The sequence below is a fragment of the Malaclemys terrapin genome, chromosome 2 (genome assembly GCF_027887155.1).
Source record: "Malaclemys terrapin pileata isolate rMalTer1 chromosome 2, rMalTer1.hap1, whole genome shotgun sequence".
In the NCBI taxonomy this organism is placed as follows: Eukaryota; Metazoa; Chordata; order Testudines; family Emydidae; genus Malaclemys; species Malaclemys terrapin.
In genome coordinates, this window is record NC_071506.1 from 120906276 (window position 1) to 120925986 (window position 19711).

General features: G+C 39.6%; 1 protein-coding gene across 1 annotated transcript in view; it reads left to right on the forward strand.

The window, feature by feature from the left end:
- The first annotated feature begins 2434 nt into the window (after window positions 1–2434).
- The window catches only part of VPS4B (vacuolar protein sorting 4 homolog B), a 43508-nt gene continuing 26231 nt past the window's right edge, over window positions 2435–19711 (forward strand). Inside the window, exons 1-5 of the mRNA XM_054018200.1 lie at window positions 2435–2583; window positions 8205–8316; window positions 12118–12268; window positions 14476–14543; window positions 19084–19203. Of these exons, the coding sequence (XP_053874175.1) occupies window positions 2560–2583; window positions 8205–8316; window positions 12118–12268; window positions 14476–14543; window positions 19084–19203 (475 nt within the window). The 5' untranslated portion in view covers window positions 2435–2559. The remainder of the gene's footprint in view (window positions 2584–8204; window positions 8317–12117; window positions 12269–14475; window positions 14544–19083; window positions 19204–19711) is intronic.

Here is a 19711-nt window from a genome sequence, read left to right on the forward strand (position 1 = left end):
CTCCTCTAAGCAGAAACTTTGCCTCCTTTGCTCAGTCAATATAATATTCATTATTTGTACCACCACTTATGTTTTCCTAGGTGTCAAATGACCTCTCCCCTCTTTCAAATATGTCTTTAAAACCCACTTCTTTATCTTAGCCTGCCAGTGCTGTCTCCTCTCTCTTCCCACTTTTGCATTTACCTTTTTTATTTGTAATTATCTCAATTAGATACCATTGGCCCAGAGAACCATGTTTTTTTTCATACTTGTAAAGTTCTATGTACACATCAAGCACTCTATAAATAAATACTAACCAGCAATAGATTTTGGCATTGCTATCATAAAGGTAGCAGTTAAATAAATATCTCAATAATTGGGATACTATTTGAAGACAGAAAAATTGCTTGTTGTAAAATTATACATTTGGTATTCTCAAACTTTAGAAAATCACCTAATAATTTTGTTTAAATTCCTATGAGGTGGGGAGATGGGAGCTATGAATTAATTGAACAGTTCTTGAAATACTCATTGTGACATTAATGAATGCAATTATACTAATATCAGGAAAGATAAAATATGACACTAATTTAGCACTAGTAGGTTGACGTTTCAAAACTGGTTTATAATTTGAAACTTGCTATGAGTCATTTCCTCTAATATGAAGAATACCATATTAGCTTCTATTTCATTAGTACAGCTCAGGGAAGTGACTGCTCCCAACCAAAACGGAATTCAACAAGAACTGGTTTTGTAAATAAACAGCATTAATCACTCATGGTACATACAAATCAGATGATGTGAAAGCCAGAGGCAATCCTTCCAAAAAAAAATTAAAGCTTTTTTTGGGGGAAAGGAAGGAGTTTCCTTCAATCAAAACTAATAGTGCACTAGCTGATAAACATGGGATTCTATGGCAAGAGTCTGGCAATCATAATTTAAAATTTGTATAAGTTCAAATAATTTAAAAATCAGCTGTGAAACCCTTATGTTTGTACTATGTTCTCATGTGGATACAAATCCCACTGAATTGAATGAGTTCTGCCTGAGTAAAAGTTTGAGGATTCAACCTCAGGTTTTCAAATAGTATTAGTATTATACTGACTACATGCTTCATTTTTCACACCCTTTGATACTGACAATTTCTGCCCAAATTCACAGATAGACAAGGTGGATGAGGTAATATTATTTATTGGACTAGCTTCTGGTTGTATGTAAAGATCAGAGGGCTATAGATGGTGAGACCACTGAGGATGTTTTGTTTCTTGCATTTGCTCAGGAAGTAGATGTCAGTTAAGTTTTGCTTCTTTCTTCTTCATGTTGCGGCATTTCCATGGTAGATTATAAGGTTCATTATCTCCATTGTTGTATGCAGTAGTAGTGTAGCCATGTTGGACCAAGGAAACACAGAGATCAGGTGTGTGAGATAATATATTTTATTGGACCATAAAAGACATTACCTCATTCATTACCTCATTACCTTGTCTTTGCAATATGCTGGGAGCTACACGGCTATAACACTGCATAAAAATTCACAGCTGACAGCGTACTACGGAAGTACTGTCACTAAGCCACAATTCCTCTGTCATATAGAGAGAAAGCTTGTTTCCTTATGGGCTACTGAGACTAGGAGTTCAGAGAGGCAGGGGTCTAGCCTGGTCTCCATAGCCCAGATCCTCAAAGGTATTCAGGCACCCACTGATTTCAATGGGAGTTGGGCACCCAAATACCTGTGGGGATGTGAGCCTCTCTTAGGATTTCCAGCCTTCTAGGCATGTCCTGGAATCGAATATTAATCTTTAATTGAAGATTATGTCATGTGATGAAACCTCCAAGAATACCTCCAAGGAAAATTGGCAACCCTAGCCTCTCTCAGTTTAGCAGGAAATTTAGGTGCAGATGGGTCAGTTTGATTACTGATCCATGAGCCTACACAAAAGCCCCATTTAAGCACTAAGATTTCATAGCACCCACCACTGTGTTATGCGCTGTACGCCCAAACAGAAAACCCTGTGGCCAGCTTCGAAGTGGTTTACAGTCCAGTTTTAAACATCGGGTGACTAGGGGGGGTCACAAAAGGGTCGAAAGAGCGGGACACTCCCAGGGCCCCAGCCACGGCTGCGCACGGCGCTGTGCGCGCAAGCAGAAGGCAGTCCAGGACCCAGGGGGCAGGTGACATATAGGGAGGGGCCATTATGAGGCCCCTTAAGCGGGGACCGGGAGGCGGCCGGCCCACGGCCCTGATTGACAGGCAGGCAGCCGGCTCCGTCCCGCCGCACCTCGGCGCTCCCACTGCCGGCGGGGAGCGGGGAGCGGGGAGCGGCTCGCGGAACGGGCTGGGGGAGGGGCTGCTCCTGCGCACAAGGTCCCCCCGGCCCTTCCCACCGCCTTGCCAGCCTCCGCCCAGGGAGAGGCTGCGTGACGTCACGCGCAGTCACGCGGGCGCTGGACGGAAGCGGAAGCGGAGCGGGGTCCCGGCGGCGTTTTGGACACGGAAGTAGCGCGGGGTCCGGGCAGTGGGTTCCGCAGCGGGGACCAGCTCCAGAGACCGGGCACAGCGCGATAGCGGCGTCCCCCACCATGGCCGCGACATCCAACCTGCAGGTGGAGACAGGCGGAGCCGTGGCCCCGCCCAGAGCGTCCTGCTGCGGGGGGGGGGGGTGTCTGGGGTGGTGTTTAGGGTGGGGGAGGGGAAGCGAGGGGGGTGTCTGAGGTGGGGGGAGAGGAAGCGGGGGGCGGGGTCTGGGGTGGGGGAGAGGGGGTGGCTGTCGGGGGGGTCCGGCCCCTGGGTGCTGGAGCTTCCATAGTGCGTCCCTCAAATGCCCGGGGCGTCTGTCGTGTATCTTGAGGTTTGTCTCGAGTCGGATGAAAAGCGTGGGGTTTACTTTAAACCGTGTCGCTTCACCCGGTTTCCCCAACCTCTCGTCAGTCCCTTAGTTAGAAGGGGCAATTTACACTTGGTAGGTGGCCAGGGCGATCTTCATCCAGCCAACATATGTTAAAGCATCTCTTGTTCTGTCTACATTAAGACTTTAAAATACCTTGGTTTATTTGTTTTTAAAATGCACCCTCTGTCAGAGTTTAAACAAATTGTCAAAAGCTATAATATGTCTGCTCTGGTTGGGGGTTTATCCCTCTGTCCATTTTCCATTAGTGTCCTGGTTCAGTGGCTACCTACACTGATGTTCAGTGTCATCTCTCACCATACTCCCAGGGTAGCACATAGGTTTATTTACCTCCTCACTTTTCAATTAAGTCTTAAGTTGTTTCTCATAACTTGTAGAAGCATATATCCCACGTGCTACCACATATTTGAGGTTGGAGTAGGAGAGATCTGTAATTGTTAATATCCCCTCTGCTCTGTTGGCTGCACAGTCACTTTCTTTTATTTTATTTATTTTTGCACTATGCTTCCTTTCTCCTTGTCTTCTCACAAAAGTAGTACTGGTATTGTTAAAGTGGTAACAAACACACTCATAACTGCTTTCATGCTAGATCAGTTATAAAGGTGGTTTTGGTTTAAAAAAAATCACACCTGTAACTGAAATAGTTACACTGTGACAAAACTGGCTTCAAATCAGGCCCTAGGTTCTCCCCTCCCCCACCCCCACACACTTTTTTTTTTTTGATTCACTATTATTTGTATTATCATAGCACTTAAGAGAATATTTTGTAGAAGCCTTCCTTGCCACAATGAAATTGATGTTCTGGACTCTCTAGCAGTCTAACATGATGTTTCTGTATTATTTTCCTGTGTTTATAAAAGGGGAGGCATAGGCCCCTTGTCACAGTTTCAGGCTAATTTAAGTGGGTTTCAGAAGTGGCAACTGAAGTGTGTAGATTTGTTTGGTAGGAGCAGGACAGGAGCGTAAAACAACCTCCTCTCTGGCTGGGGATCTGCTTTAACAGATGGTCTTTTCACATACCCTCCCAGAATGGAAGATTTTGCTCATGGTTTTAATGAGACAAAGATTCAAAATTTTTCTCACACCTGGTGGCTCACCATTTAAAAGGTCTCCCTTTTGAAACAAGCTCCTTTTAGTTTAATCTACCTGAAACCAAAAGGTCTTTGCTCCAGTGCCATTAAGTCAAAACCAAGCCAAACAATAAAGATACTGTGCTACTTCTCTTCTGATCCTTACTGGTGCTGCTGCTGTGTATCCGCTTTGTTTTGTCTGATATGGTAGAGAGAGCCCAAATCCTGACATGGATGTATTCACAAGAGACCAAGGACAAGTGCATACTGTATTTGAAACTGCTAGAAACAGCCTTGTTGCTGAGTTTCCATGATCAGTGTGATCGCATTGTTAGTACAGTTAGCAGAAGAAATAACTGTGTATGAGAGAACTGAATATAGTAACATTTACTATATAGGTGTATAGTTACTCTAAGTAAATTGTTAGCGGTTAAGTGGTTACATTTTTATATTGATGTGAGCCAAATAAAATCAAATTCTAAATACTTAGTTAGAAATGTAAAATCATCCAGTAATCTGTTCCCCTTCTCCATGCACAAATATAATGATAGCTGTTAGGTAATCTGGAAAGGACAAAAAAAATGCCCTTTTATACAACTTTCTAATGTTTGAAGGCCACTTCCTCCTTGTTTGTTAGGAATTCAGTCCTTGTTTGCCCTTTTTTCCTGGAAGACACTCTTGAGATACTAAGGATATGAAACTGGATTAATTGAGGCATAATTACTGTCATTCAGACTGTTTTTACAACTTTTTGAGGTTTTGTACTGAAAGAGCTTCCAGTCTACAACTGAGTCCTCCAAGATAGACTTCCAGCAAATTTCTTACTGGGGGAGATATTCAAAAGCAAATCTCCCCCGTTTGTTTCTGAAGTAAAAAACACAAATAGGGAAGAAAAGTAAAAAGTGCCTGAAAAGTTTTTCATGCATAAAGAATGGCACAAAGCCATACTTCTTTCCCACTTCACATAACCTTTTTATAAGAGGTGAGAACCACATTCAGAATTCTTGAAATACAGAATTGTTGCTACTAAAGAGTTATGTTTACTTGAACTCTAAACTTCTGGTTATAAATATTTGGCACTGCTACATTACATCTTTTTTCCCCAGAACTAATCTCAAATCATAACGCAGATTTTATCAGTTATTTGTATTGCAGTGGCTCAATCATGTTGGAGCCTCACTAAAGATTTTTAGTAACAGTTGACTTTGATAGTGTATCCTGAGAAATTTTTAAGCTATGAAGATAAAATTAAATTTGAGAATGGTGTGGATTCTCCATACATCTTTTCAATTAACATAAGAGATCTCTAATAAAAATTTGGAAGCACTGGATTCTGCCTGTCACTTTTAGTTTATGTACTACAGATATATATATTAAAGGTACACTGTTGACTTACTCTATATGAGTACAACACTCAGCACAAAGGGGTTCTGACCTAATTACCCTCTAGGTGCTACTGCAATATAAAGATTAATAAAAATTAAATTGACTGATTTCAAATTCTAAATTGACTGATTTCAAGTTGTATGCAGTGTTGTTGTAGCCATGTTGGTTTCAAGTTAGCTGTAGAAGTACTGTAGACAGATACGGATTGTTGCCTAGTGCAAAAATATTTTTGACTGTTAATATCTGTTCAGATGAAGACCTGAATTTGCAGTTTGTTGCTGTATCTACAATTATCTATTAGATTATTTTTTCAGCTGATTTAAAAATAAGATGCTTTTTTTATTTTCACAACTTTTGTATTTTAATATGTTGGAAAGAATTAGGACGTCTTGTACTAGGGCACCTTAGTAGAATAGATTTTAAACTCCTTTTGTATTCTGCCAAACTACATTAAAAGAAAATAACATCCTGATCCTGAAAAGACTTATGCACATTCTTAGCTTTGCTACTGTGAATAGTCCAGTTAACTTTAATAGGGACTACTCATCGTACATATAGATAAGCACATAAGTCTTTGAAGGAAAAGGGCCTACAAGTTGTACCAGTAAGCTCTTACAGCCAAATTCTCCAAACGCTTAAATGTGGGTTAGTTTTTATTCAAGCAGGTAGTGACATTGATATTAATGGGATAACTTGTATGAATAAAGTTTACTCATGCATGTTTGTAGAATCCAGCCCTCCTTAACTTTGACATTTCTTTGGTAAGATTGTATGTGCAACCTTGATTCTGCTCCTTATGAACATACTATCATATGCACACAGTATTTCTCAAATTATATTTTATAATTTTAAGTATGTATGTATGGCATCTTATATAAATGACTCATGGAGTGCATTTCTGTGAAAGATCTACGAGGAAGTGAGATGGGTGGAGTCCTCCATCATTGACTGCTCACCTAGCAAGAGGCATTTTACTTAGCTGTAGACAATACTGTGAATATGTAATAAACTGTCTTACAACACATGCACAAGGGAAGCAGAGTTATGGTAGCGCATGCAAAAGCTTTGGCATTTCATTACTTAAGAGCTTACCTGTGTAACTATAACATTAATTTAATATAGACTTTTTAATTGATTTTTGCTCTTTAAACAGGAAAAGATCTAGACCCCACTAGAATGCCTCCTAACTCATGCACCTTAAGAAGTTCACAGGAGAGTCCTTCTCCTGGATCCTCAGGAGTTGCACTCTTTCCTTTTTAGTGTGTCACTGTCACATACAGTGCAAACTCTGCAAAGTGTACATTAAATTGATGAATGGCTTGGTACACCCTTAATAGCTTAAGAGAAGAGCTTTGTCACAATCTCAGCACGGCTTACTATTGCTTCTAATGTTGCTTTTAAAGTGTTTAACTGCAAAATCTTGAATTGTGTTCATGTGAAGTATGACTTTGCAGAACACTGAAAAGTTCTTATAGTAAGAACTATTCTTGTCAGATTTCTTCTTTCTACCCCAGCTATGTCAGCACTAGAGCATTTTAAAAGGTTGCATTCATTCTTAATAAAAGGAAATGATTTTCATGTTTTGAGACAAGTGAATTGTTTTAGCTCAGACTAAAAAAATAGGAATGTACTCCAATCAGATCTTAATATCAGGTTCTTAGATCAAACTTCCTCAAGCAGCAGGCAGTTGAAAACTGATTTAGAGTAGAAATGCTTCAGCGCCTTTAACTCTGTGTCACTATTGTTCCACCTAGAATATATTGTTTAAATAAATTGGCATAACGTTTTGTTTCATTTGGTGGTTTCATTTTGTGTGTGTGTGTGGGGGGGGTATTTTTTTAATCACTTTTGTAATATATCCAGACTTGGGAACTCGGGTCACTTGGCTCTGTGTCCCCACTGATCTCAGCCAGCTCTCACACAAAGCTTTGTGTCCTTGATATTTTCCAAGTCCACTCTGAATTCAGTCCTTCTCCCTGAGATGCCCAACAGCAGTTGCTCCAACTTAAGGCCCTGGTTCTAAAGTGAGCAATAAGTGCATGGAGGAGTCCTATGTGGAACTTATTACATGAGCATGGCCTAAGTTACTACAATTTGTATTTTAAATGCGAACATTTGTTTGGCATACAAAAGAAAACAATAAATATCAGCTAAAACTCATTTAGACTTACCATTACAGAAAGCATAATTCTACTTAGTCACATGATATAGTTAAGCAAAATAAAAATCTTGGTAAGACCTGTATCACCCAGCTGCTGCCAGGAGCCTTGATTTTTTTTTTTTCTCCTTAGTATATTTTCTTTCATTTGGTAATGGAAGAGTACACTCAATTCAATGCACGATAGTTTTATTCAATCTGCAGTAGAACTGTTTTTTGGTATTATATATAAATTTAACATTTCTACTAATAATTGTACCTCTGGTATTATTTTGGGTTAGTTACTTTTTCTGGGGTTTACAAGAAGATTGGTTGCATATTATCAGTGAAGATGAGCATGAGTTCCTTTGCTGAATGTGACTATCAGGTGGTCATATGTATTCAGTGAGTTTTATTTCAATACTTCTAGAAATAGGTCTCATTACCACAAAATGAAGAGATCCTGTTTCCTGGCAAATTAGTTACATAATATTCACAATTTAATAATATTTTAGCAATTTTTAATTATTCTATATTCAGGACTGTACAAGGACAGTCCCAATGAATTTATAATCAATTACCTTCAACTTGTTTGCATAGTATTGTAAAGGTGAGGCATCAACTTTCAGTGCAACAGCTTAAATTATCACTCTGATGTTGCAGTACTCTTGCATAATAGTTGTCATTTTAATCTCATCACTTTTTTTTTTTTTTTTTGCTTTACAGAAAGCAATAGATCTTGCTAGCAAGGCAGCGCAAGAAGACAAAGCAGGAAACTATGAGGAAGCACTCCGCTTGTACCAACATGCTGTGCAGTATTTTCTCCATGTAGTTAAATGTAAGACTTGGTATATTAGCTAGCTATTTGCTGCAATTTTTTAAAAGCTAAATTATATAAAATTATAGCAGTCTACCTGATAGAACCAAAATGCAAAATATTCACCATGTTAAGCATCAATAAGTATTTTGTTTAAAGATACTAAATCTCTCAAACAGTCAAATGAGAGTTGCCAGCTATACTTTTTATTTAAGGGCACATATTGTGTCTCTTCCTCTTCCACCATGTACATGCTCGCCAATTGCTCCAATCTTGTAAATAGTCCACTTTGTTGCTATTTAGAAAGGAATCCTGCTACAAATGCAAGGTTTCTTCAGAAAGTTCCAAGATGGCTGCAGTGTAGGGGGGACCAGTGGAGGGAGGGAAGGGTTAAGTATTTCCTTTTTTATGTAGGGAAAGTCAGGTGGTATCTGGAAAGCCAATCTTTGTGTAGTGACCGCACAGAAGTTACTGTCTCTTCTTGCTGGTGAAACAATTTCTCTATCAAATTCAAGCTGCTTATGCTTATCTTAAAGTTCTGCACAAATGAACATGTGTAGCAGGGGTAGGCAACCTATGGCACGCGTGCCGAAAGCGGCACGCGAGCTGATTTTCAGTGGCACTCACACTGCCCGGGTCCTGGCCACCGGTCCGGGGAGCTCTGCATTTTAATTTAATTTTAAATCATAGAATCACAGGGTTGGAAGGGACCTCAGGAGGTCATCTAGTCCAACCCCCTGCTCAAAGCAGGACCAATGAAGAAATGAAGCTTCTTAAACATTTTAAAAACCTTATTTACTTTACATACAACAATAGTTTAGTTATATATTATAGACTTACAGAAAGAGACCTTCTAAAAACATTAAAATGTATTACTGGCACGCGAAACCTTAAATTAGAGTGAATAAATGAAGACTCGGCACACAACTTCTGAAAGGTTGCCGACCCCTGATGTGTAGTTTAGGCCAATATTTATGCTCTCATTTTTCTTCTACTAATACCTTGTCTATAGTTCCCTTTACATCCTTCCTTCACTGTTGTCTTCATGCTTCCTTCTCTGTTGCTTCTTATGCCTGAATTCTTGCCTTTGTCTTTGATGTGCAAGGAAATGCCTTAAGTTAAATTCCACCTTAAAATGTGTTATTTTCTGCCAAGTCTACCAATGCAAACTAACTCACGTTAGATGTACTATTACATATACAATAATTTTAAAATCTAAAATAATTTCCCTTTGATCATTCAGGGCAGTTTGTGTGTGGGTTTTGTTTCTTTGGTGTCTGTCTATAAATTATGCTCTGTGGGGCAAGAGAATGTGTCTTCTGCAATGCTGGGCACGCTTTTGGGAATTAATATATAGAGTAAAGTGTGCATGCCTCTTGTTGTGTAGCCTGAAATGCTTTTTAATAGATTAAAGACCAGGAGGACAATAATAACTATTAATGTGCCATCTAAGGTTGACAGGGTAGGTGAGGTACAGTAACTCCTCACTTAAAGTCATTCTGATTAATGTTGTTTCGTTGTTAGTTGCTGATCAATTAGGGAACATGCTTGTTTAAAGTTGTGTAATGCTCCCTTCTAATGTTGTTTGGCAGCCACCTGCTTTGTCTACTGCTTGCAGGAAGAGCAGCCCGTTGCAGCTAGCTGGTGGAGGCTTGGAACCAGGGTGCACTAACAGCCCCCTATCAGCTCCCCGCTGCCCTAAGTTCCCTGTGCAGTAGCTGCCTGCAGTTCAGCTGTGTCCCTCCCCCCCACTGCCCTGTGCTGCTCCTGCCCTCTGCCTTGGAGCTGCTCCCCGAGACTCCTGCTTGCTGTGCGAGGGGGGAGGGAAGGAAGAGAGGGGATTAATGTCAGGGTGTCCCCCTCTCCCCTGCTCCTGCACCCCGCTTACCCCATCTTCCATAGAGCAGGGGGGACAGACCAGGAGGGAGGGAGCTGCAGCAGCTGCCTATCAGCAAGCTGATCTAATTAACAAGGCAGTGTACTTAAGGGAAATGTGCATATCTGTCTCCATTCCTGCTGCCTTGTGTAGAGAGAGAATTAACGCTTGAGGGCTCAGCCAATTGCTAGTTCATCATTTAGCAGTAAGGGAAATATCCCACCCTCTGACTCTTCTACTTCAACCAAATTTCACAATCATCATCATTGTGTACCAGTATTAAATTGTTTAAAACTTATAGTGTGTGTATCTATCTATCTATCTAAAAAAACTTCCCTGGAACCTAACCCCCTCATGTACATTAATTCTTATGGGGAAATTGGATTCGCTTAACATCATTTCGCTTAAAGTCGCATTTTTCAGGAACATAATTACAATGTTAAGTGAGGAGTTACTGTAATATCTTTTACTTGGCCAGCTTCTGTTGGTGAGAGACAAGCTTTCGAGCTTACACAGAGCAAAGATTGGTCAGATTTTATGCCTATCTCCCTTTCAATGTGAACAACAACTTTTTTTAAGAAACTGGAAGATTGCAGAAGGGGGCTGAGAACATACAATGTAAATAAACAAAAACCACTGCTTAACACTACTGATCTCTTAAACTGCTGCCCAGTAACATCCGTTTTTTAAGCAAGCTAATCAAGAAGCTATCTATCTACCAGTATCCTTGATCCTTCTCAATCAATCAGGGTTTAGGTCAAGTAATGATGCAGAGATGGCTGCCTCCTGCTGATAGCCAAGCCAAAGGCATCCATCTTAATCTTGATGGCCTTCTGATACCGTTGATCACCAAGTACTCCTGGCTTGCTTACAAGAAGCTTTGAGATGAACAGAACTACCCTGAAATAGCTTGGATCCTTTCACACCAAATCCATAATGTTGTCATAGTCAGCTGATCCTGTACTTCTAAAACCCGCACCTGTGGAATCCCACAAGGCTCAGTCACTTTCCACTATATTATTCAACATATGTCTGAAGCTTTTGGGAGAGCTGGTAGGTTAACATTAGACAATGCACAGTACAACGTCTCGTGTACTTTTGCTGTTAAGAGTACCATCAACTTCAATACCTGGGTGAAATCAGCACCTGAATGAAAGCATCTTGCTACAGTTGAATCCAGGTAAAACAGGTGATTTTGGTAGGAAGAAGAAAGAGCTTTGAAGAACTTGCCGCCTCCTAACACTTCTCCATTATCAGATGCATTTTCCCTCCATTCTGTCTATAACCCTGTCCTTTAATCTCAGTGCTGTTGGATAATCGTATACTTATGGGATCCAAAACACCCACAACTGGCCCTAAAGTTGCACCCCATCCTATCAGTACAAACCTGGTCATAGTGACCGCCACACTTGTGATCTGCAGTCTTGATTACTGCAGCTCATAACTAGGAGTGAAGCCACACGCTTTGAAAAAGCTCCACCTGATACAAACCACAGTAGCCCATCTGCTTAGCAACACAAATACAATGAACATATCACCATGGAGCTCTGCTCTTTGCATTGGCTTCCCATTCAATAGAGAGTCCAGTTCAAAGTGGATCTTGATTAAGCTAACAGGTTTTTGCTTAAGTTTTCTTTCCTACAGGAGAAGGAAATAACTGTCTTGAAATAGTTGGCTGTTGCTCAGATAATATGGTGGATATTGGCAATATAAGCATCTAAATGCCTCTTGAAGCATTCACTAAGTACATAATGGATTCTTGCAGGTCAGAGGTTTTCAGTTTACTTTTTCTTCATTGAGACTGGAGAAACTACTACACACTATTTTCTTACTTATTCTATTAAATTTAGTATTAAAATTGGGACAGAATTATTACCCTTTTCTGTTTTGATTTATGTGGTATTTTGGCTTCCAGTAAAGCATAACCATTTTTTCAATTTTTTTAGATGAAGCACAGGGTGATAAAGCAAAACAAAGTATCAGAACGAAGTGTACAGAATATCTGGACAGAGCAGAAAAACTGAAGGAGTATCTGAAAAAGAAAGAGAAAGCTCCAGCAAAGCCAGTGAAAGAGTCTGGCCCATCTGATGAAAAAGGGTATGTTCTTTGGAGACGGTAAAGCAAAATGCAATATTTTTCATGTTCCAAACTCAGCTGAAACAAAAGTTAAATATTTGAAAGAACATTTTAAGTAAGTTTAATGCGTGTAAAATGTATCAGATGAGCAATACTGAAGTACAATAACTAACCAAACAATATGGACAGCATATATACTAATACTACAAGCGTTCCTATGTTTCTTTACCAATATGCCTTAGCCCTACCATGGAAGATCCACTTGCAGTAACTCTCATGCAAGTAAATTAACTCCTGTCTAGCAGGTCATTAGCCTTTCTGCTGGATGACAACTGTGGTGGCCTATGACATGAACACCTACTTACTTAAAATCTAGATCTTCAGAGCACCAGTGACTAGATTTAAACCACTGATAACTTGGGCCAGTTTTGAACATGTGCTCAAGAGGTCGAAGCTCTATATCACGTTCCCAATCCATTGCACCATCTAGACATATTTCTATTTGCCCAATTCTTGTTATTGGCAACAGTATTTGTTGGATATCTACATAATTACATTTATACCTAATATTTTATTTCTTTGAAACTTAAAACTGCAGTAAAATTTAAGTGATTTGCAGGAAAAACTGTCCTTGTTTGTGGCTTGTAATCAATCTGTAGAGAGGGTTTAAAGCTGTACTTGACTCAGATTGGTAACTAAATTCAGTTTGCACATTGCAGTATATCACATGTGACAATTAGGTACTGTCACTTCTCCCATATCAGAATCCAGGGATCCTTATTATTTCTGCAGAAGTTGATGGCCTCAGGGGACCCTAATGCAGCAGACAGTGTAGTGCTCTGCTTCAGATGCCTAATGTTTTCAATACTTGCAGGGAAAAAAAAGTCTCCTGAACTCTGATGGCGGTAAGGAGGAGGAACTAATCTTATTTTCAGTGTTATTTTTTAAGTTTTCTAAATGGACTGATACCATGTTCAGTTATTAAACTGTTTGCAAGAGAGACAAGGTAGGTGAGGTAATATCTTTTATTGGACCAACTTCTGTTGATGAGAGAGACAAGCCTTCCAGGCACACAGAGCTCTTTTTCAGGTTTGGGCATCACAGCTAAATGCAAGGTGGAACAGATTGTTTAGCATAAATAGTTAGCACATGTTCTAAGGGACCATTTTAGGTAGAGTAGCCCATTAACATCTCACAGTCATAGGACAAAAAGAGGGATTAGTGGGTTACAGATTGATGTAATTAGCCATAAATCCAGTGTCTCTGTTCTGCCCATGATTTTTGGGGTCCAGCAGTGTTATGAATTTAAGCTCCCAGGCTCGTCTTTTGAAAATGTGCAGGTTTTCTTTGAGAATGAGGACTGATAGGTTAGACCTAGTGATTGCTTAGTTCTCTACAACTATACTGCATACAGTTTATTTGCCAAGCGTTCTAGTTTCCTTTTTCAGTGAATGTAGCTTGTCCCTGAAACTCTGAATACACACATGCCAGAACCGTTTCAAGCTATAGTACTGGTCAGCTGAGCAACAGTTGGTTTGGGATTTTTTTTATTTTGTAAAAGCTCAGAGCTGCACCATGTTCCACATGCTTATTAGGATGGCTGTAAGGTTGTGCATATGGCATGCCCTCTATGCTGCATTTTCACAAACCATGGATTTCCCTTACGTCTTCTCTTAATTCTTCTGCCAGAGCAGCATAAAGAGGGACATAGCTCTAGCTGGATCTGACCACTAACTCCAGTTGCTGCTACAAACATGTAGAGGATTGCTTAGATCTGCCTGCACTGAAAAAAGGACAATTGTACCTGTAATAAATCTAATTCAAAACAGTAAAAGTGGAATTTAGGCCATAAATATTTTCTAAAAATCATGGAACCATTAAAAACTCCATAGGAAAACTTATTAAAACATACTTCATTACAATTGTCAAAAATATTTTAAAGAAGAAATCATATTTTATATGAAGCTTAGAATGACACTTCTTGGCTTTATATTTTTGTCATGTGATTTTTAAAAATAAAATGACCTCATTCAACAGGGCTGTTGGGCCCTCAAAGAATCGACAGAATTCTGTTATAAAACGTAAAAAAACACATTTCCCTGAATATCTCTAAATGATGGATGGTGTGAGGTAGACTATAGTTTCCATTTACAAAATTGTTAGTCTTGTTGTGTAAGACAGGTGGCTTTCTTTGTAGTTGAACATCTTATTACTTGTGTCTGAATTAGGACTGACAGTGATGGGGAAGGAGAGTCTGATAATCCTGAAAAAAAGAAACTGCAGAATCAACTTCAAGGTAGTTCTGAAACTTTTTTTTTAAAGAAATCATTGTATCAAGTGACTTGTTAACAGACCAAAATTGCCTTTTTTTTGGTCTACAAAAGAGCTGTGGATTGACTTGCCACAGAGTATTTAAATACATAGAAATTCCTCTGTGCACTATAAACTAATCTTTGGGATAGTCTGGATTTTATTAAATTGTGTATCATAATCCATGTCTACGTCGATCCCCATTCTAACATGCAACGGAATTACTGCATGCACCCAGAGAGAACACTGATCCAAAGGGGGAAAGCTCCTTGAGGCCAAATGAATATTTATAGTTTTATCATTAGTACCTAGAGACTCAGGTCATGGTAGACCTCGCACAAGCACTTAGTATGAGACAGTCCCTGCCCCAACAAGCTTATAATCTAAATAGATAAAGATAAAGGATAGCTGAAAGACTTAATTTACTGATCCTTGATCTTTCTGATTGCTAATAGTTCTCCCCCAGCCACTTAGTCCATGCTCCCCACCACAAGGGGAGATGATTTGATGTTTGGCCAGAATATATCCTCTACTTCTCTTTTCCTTCCTGTTCAAGTTTCCCTTGCTTCTCAAACTTTTATGTAAAGGACAGTGTTTTACCTATGTATTTCTTGGTGTTTGTTCAGCTAATAGTCCCATTGTTGACACTCTTCTCTCCCTTTCTCTTGGCATGCTCTGCCCACTGCCCATCTGGGAAGGGAGGGGATAGTGATTTGGGGTTTCTCCTCTTATCTCAGCACATCATTCTTGATTGGCTGAGATGAGTCTTCTATGTTTTGAAATCGAGCTTGAGGTCAGTGATTGAATGTAGCAGAAAACAGTAGCTTTGTACACAGTGGAAAAATGATTTGGCTTTTCTGCGTAGCTGATTTAGAGAATTCCAGCTGAATTTTGTATTATTGAAGAAATTCATTGGCAGAGAAATTTTAATGTTAAAGAACCAGTGACCTTGACACTGATCTTCCCTAATCCACATATTTTGTCATGTTCTGATCATCACTTTCACTTCAGCATTCAGATTTCCTGTAATCAACGTGTTATCAGCTGAGTATAGCATTCTTCAGGGTTTTTATCGTTGTGTGGTATAGCTGTTGGTCAGATTTAATAATGTAGTCTGCCCCAAAGGATCTTTGTATATTGATTATAGGCTTTCCATTCATACGTACTACTAAATCTCTGTCTGTGTTTATATAACCACTGGTAGTCTGTTGTGATTCAAGGCACTTCTAATAATCTGAAGTAGAACATTCAGTATGCTGTTTGATATTTCTTTGGCCCAGGGTGGGCCTTGTGAGAATGCCCTGGGTGCATGAAGAGCACCCAGGGCATTTTGAGTATGGAAAAAAATACATGTGGGTAATGATTGTTTCAGAGTTTAAGATTATATTTTTCCATACTGACATGAGTAGTGATTCTCTTTGAAGGGTTTAATCCATTTTGGTCATTCAAGACTGTAATCCACTGTGTGGTACTATCATTGTGACCAAATCAGAGAGATTTGTTTCTAAATGGCTTAGTGAATCTTGTAAAACTATGATCCATGATTACTTATTAATCTTTCCATATACCCCAGGCCTATTTTACCTTTTAGCAGCGCAACTCTTTTTTAAATGTGCTGAGTAGATTTAATATAATCTCATCCATTGCGGTGCTAGACCCCTCTGATCTCTCTCTCTCTCTCCCCCCGCCCCCCGTTTCCCCCCCCCCCAACAGTGTTTAAAACACTTTAAGCACTCAGTTCACAATGGAATAGTCTAGCACAGACTTCATTTTAATTCCTGGCAGTTGGCCTCTTGGTCCGTTTACGCAGTATTTGTTTCTTCTTCTCCTGTATAGTTCTTATGCTGTGGAAGAATTTATACTCTGAGGCAGGTGAAAGCTAAGAGATTCTGAGGGTCCCAAACATGTAAGAAGGACCCATAGAGTTTCAAGGCGGGTCAGGTTTGTGAACTTCCTGAGCTTGGTTAGAAAAACTAGAAGAAGCTCTTCTGAGCAGTCTTTTGTTCTGTGGGAACTCTAGATTTGTCTGCTCTTAAGTTGTGATCTGGAGGTGGGAGTACTGCCACCAGGGATTCTTGCAAGAGCTTCCAGATTGTGCCCTTGTGGAGCACGTAGACATGAAGAGCTTGAACTGCCCCTCTTTCCTGTGGAAATGCTTGAACTCTGAGAGGCCTGGCACTGCTGTATGGTGTTTTGGGAGACAATTTTTTTCCTTTTTGAAATCGCTTTATTTGCTTGCACCTCTTTTTCTTGTAGTAGGATATCCTATTTCCCTGCAAATGGGAAGCTCTGATTCCTAGCTTTATTTCATGTAAGGTTTTCAGCAGCAGTGGACAATTGTTTACCTTGGGATTTTTCTGCAGCTGTCTTTTTACTGTTCTCTTGTGGCTGTTTGTCCTTGACTGTTTTTGCACAATCTACTTCACAGAAAGTCTGGATATTCTTCCAGATCAAACTGATCCCCAAAAGTGTCATTGATGAGAATTTCATATGTTTGATGCTTCCAAATCTCTAACAGCTTTTGTGGAAAAGGTGTATCCCTCTGCCATCTCTCACAAGGTGGAATCCTCTATATCCTTTTTGTTCCATAAAGCTACCCTTTCAGCTGCAGTGTTTATTTTTCCTGTTGAACCTGCAGATTGGAAAACTGAAGTAGCTGTTTGAGACTCTTTACAACAGCTATCAGGTCCTTCATACTTCCATTTACTCTGTCTTCTTGGTAAAAATTCTTTTTAGAAGGATCTCAGGAACCTTTTGAAATATATTCCCCAGGAGTTCTCCTTAGGCAAAATATTTTGCCTATCTTGTGACCCTGCTCTGGATAAGTTGAGCCTCTTTGCCAGAGATGTCAGTTATTAATGGAAAAAAATAGGAAAACTAATATAACTTCCAAATCCAGTGTTATTAGATTACTCTTCAATGATGCACAATTATTTGGAGCTGCCCTACATAAAGATGTTTATGAATCTAAGAAGACTTTCTCTTTCGTGGTTTTTCTGTTTGCTTTTTGAGCTTAAACGTCAAATCCTCTCACCTAAAAGATTTTTCAGCTGCATAGTTTCAAGAGCTACTTTACCCAATTTACAACCAAGTATCATGGTCTTTTAATACCTTTTACATACAGATCCAATCCCATTTATAATCTCATTATGGAACAGAGGTTTTATTTATATTTTAAAATTTTGAGAGAAAATGACTGCAGGATGCTTGAGATTGCTGCCTGGGGTTTATTAGTATTTTATACCCTTGCCCACTGATGATGGAGTTTCAGTTCCAGTCCACATGAATGTAATTATTTCAAGAAACTGGATATCTCAAACAGACACTTCTGTGTTGACTCACCTGTTATTTTGTGGGAGTCAACAGTCTGAGAATTCTTTTCAATTGTTTTGTTGCTCCAAAAATCTGTGGACTTGAGACCTATTTCAGATTTTATGGTTTTCACCAAACTAACAAAAGAACCCAGTTAGTTCACACCATTGTATAGGCCATTTCTCTGAACTCTTATCTTGACTCTTGGGTATCCTTCAAATTGCTAATCTTCATGTTCACCACCGACCAGTGTTGCCACAGGCATTTCCTGTTAGCTTTGCTCTCTTTTCATAGACTCATAGATTCTAGGACTGGAAGGGACCTCGAGAGGTCATCGAGTCCAGTCCTCTTATCTATGTTAATTAATGTTGGCCTTTGGGATTTCCCTAATCCTGTGGATATTTACCATGATCCAAGATGTAATAGCAATATGATTTAGCAAATCTGGGCATTGTCATCAGTATACAGACTGGCTGGTAGCAGTGAATTTCTGTCTTCAGGTCACTTAAGTGGAAAGCCCCACTTAGAGGCCTTTGGGACTCACTGTTTCCTGATCAATCCAGTCCATTTAATCCTTCAAGAGAGGGAGAAAAAATCATCTTTGTTATAGTCTAGGCAAGGCCCCAATATGCTCTTACATACATAGACCTCAAAGTGCTTTACAAAGGAGGCTTTATTCGCATCTTACAGATGAGAACGCTGAGGCCCAGAGAGGTGAAGTAACTTGCCCACAGTCACCCAGTAGACCAATGGTACAGCCAGGAATAAAACCCATGTCTGAGTCATCCCAGTTAAGTGCTCTGTCCCCAGGGCCATACTGCTTTACATAAGGGCTAGCCATTCTATTTTAAATAGAAGCTTAAATTCTGCGGAAACTACCTGGGCTGATTTAGAGGACTATGGCAGGCAATGCCTATTTACACACAACCAAATGATGTTAAAGGAGCAGTGTTCTGTCCCTAGGAAACTGGCACTTGCTGGCCAAATCCTGGTCTAACTCTAGTTAGCTACAACAGAACTTGAACCCTGCTTACTGTGGTTAAACATTGCTGAAATCTGTACATGCTGCAGTCTGTTCATGGAAGCCATGCGGGAATTGACGAGCAGCAGTTCATATGTTAACAGGGTCCAAGATTTTAATTCTTGTTTATGACAGCAGAGGCTCTTTGGAAAGGAATGTACCTTCCTAGTTTATCTGATCTCTTATTTTATAGGTGCCATTGTTATGGAGCGACCAAATATAAAGTGGAGTGATGTTGCTGGTCTTGAAGGAGCCAAAGAAGCACTTAAAGAGGCAGTGATATTGCCCATTAAATTTCCTCATCTATTTACAGGTGAAATAAATTAAATATACATTCTTGGTCCTAATGGTTGCAGTTTGGGGGAGAGGTGTAGCTGGCGAGGTGTGAGAAGTGTTTTACACTGTCATCGTGGTGATCTATGCCTAGCTGTCCTCTAAGAGCTTCTGTTCCATAGTCCGGTGGGTTGTGTATGCTGAGATGGTGGGAGCAGTTGGGGAAATTGTATTGGGAGAAAGGAGAGGTTGGTTCAAGAACAACTCCTCTCACAGGATAACTTTAAATACAGTGATGATATAAGCTGCATTTCTATTACACATTTGCTAACATTGGAAAACTGATGATTGGTATCATTTATTAATAAAGCGACAAGTTATATATGAATCTAAATGATGTAAATACAACAGATACTAACTTCTTTCAACTGCAAAAGTGAATAAATATATAAAGAATTTCGCAAGCTTGGATGAGGGTTCATTTTTTTTACCAAGTTCTATACCAAACTGATCCTTATATCAAAATTCTTCAGGCAAGTCCTTTTCTT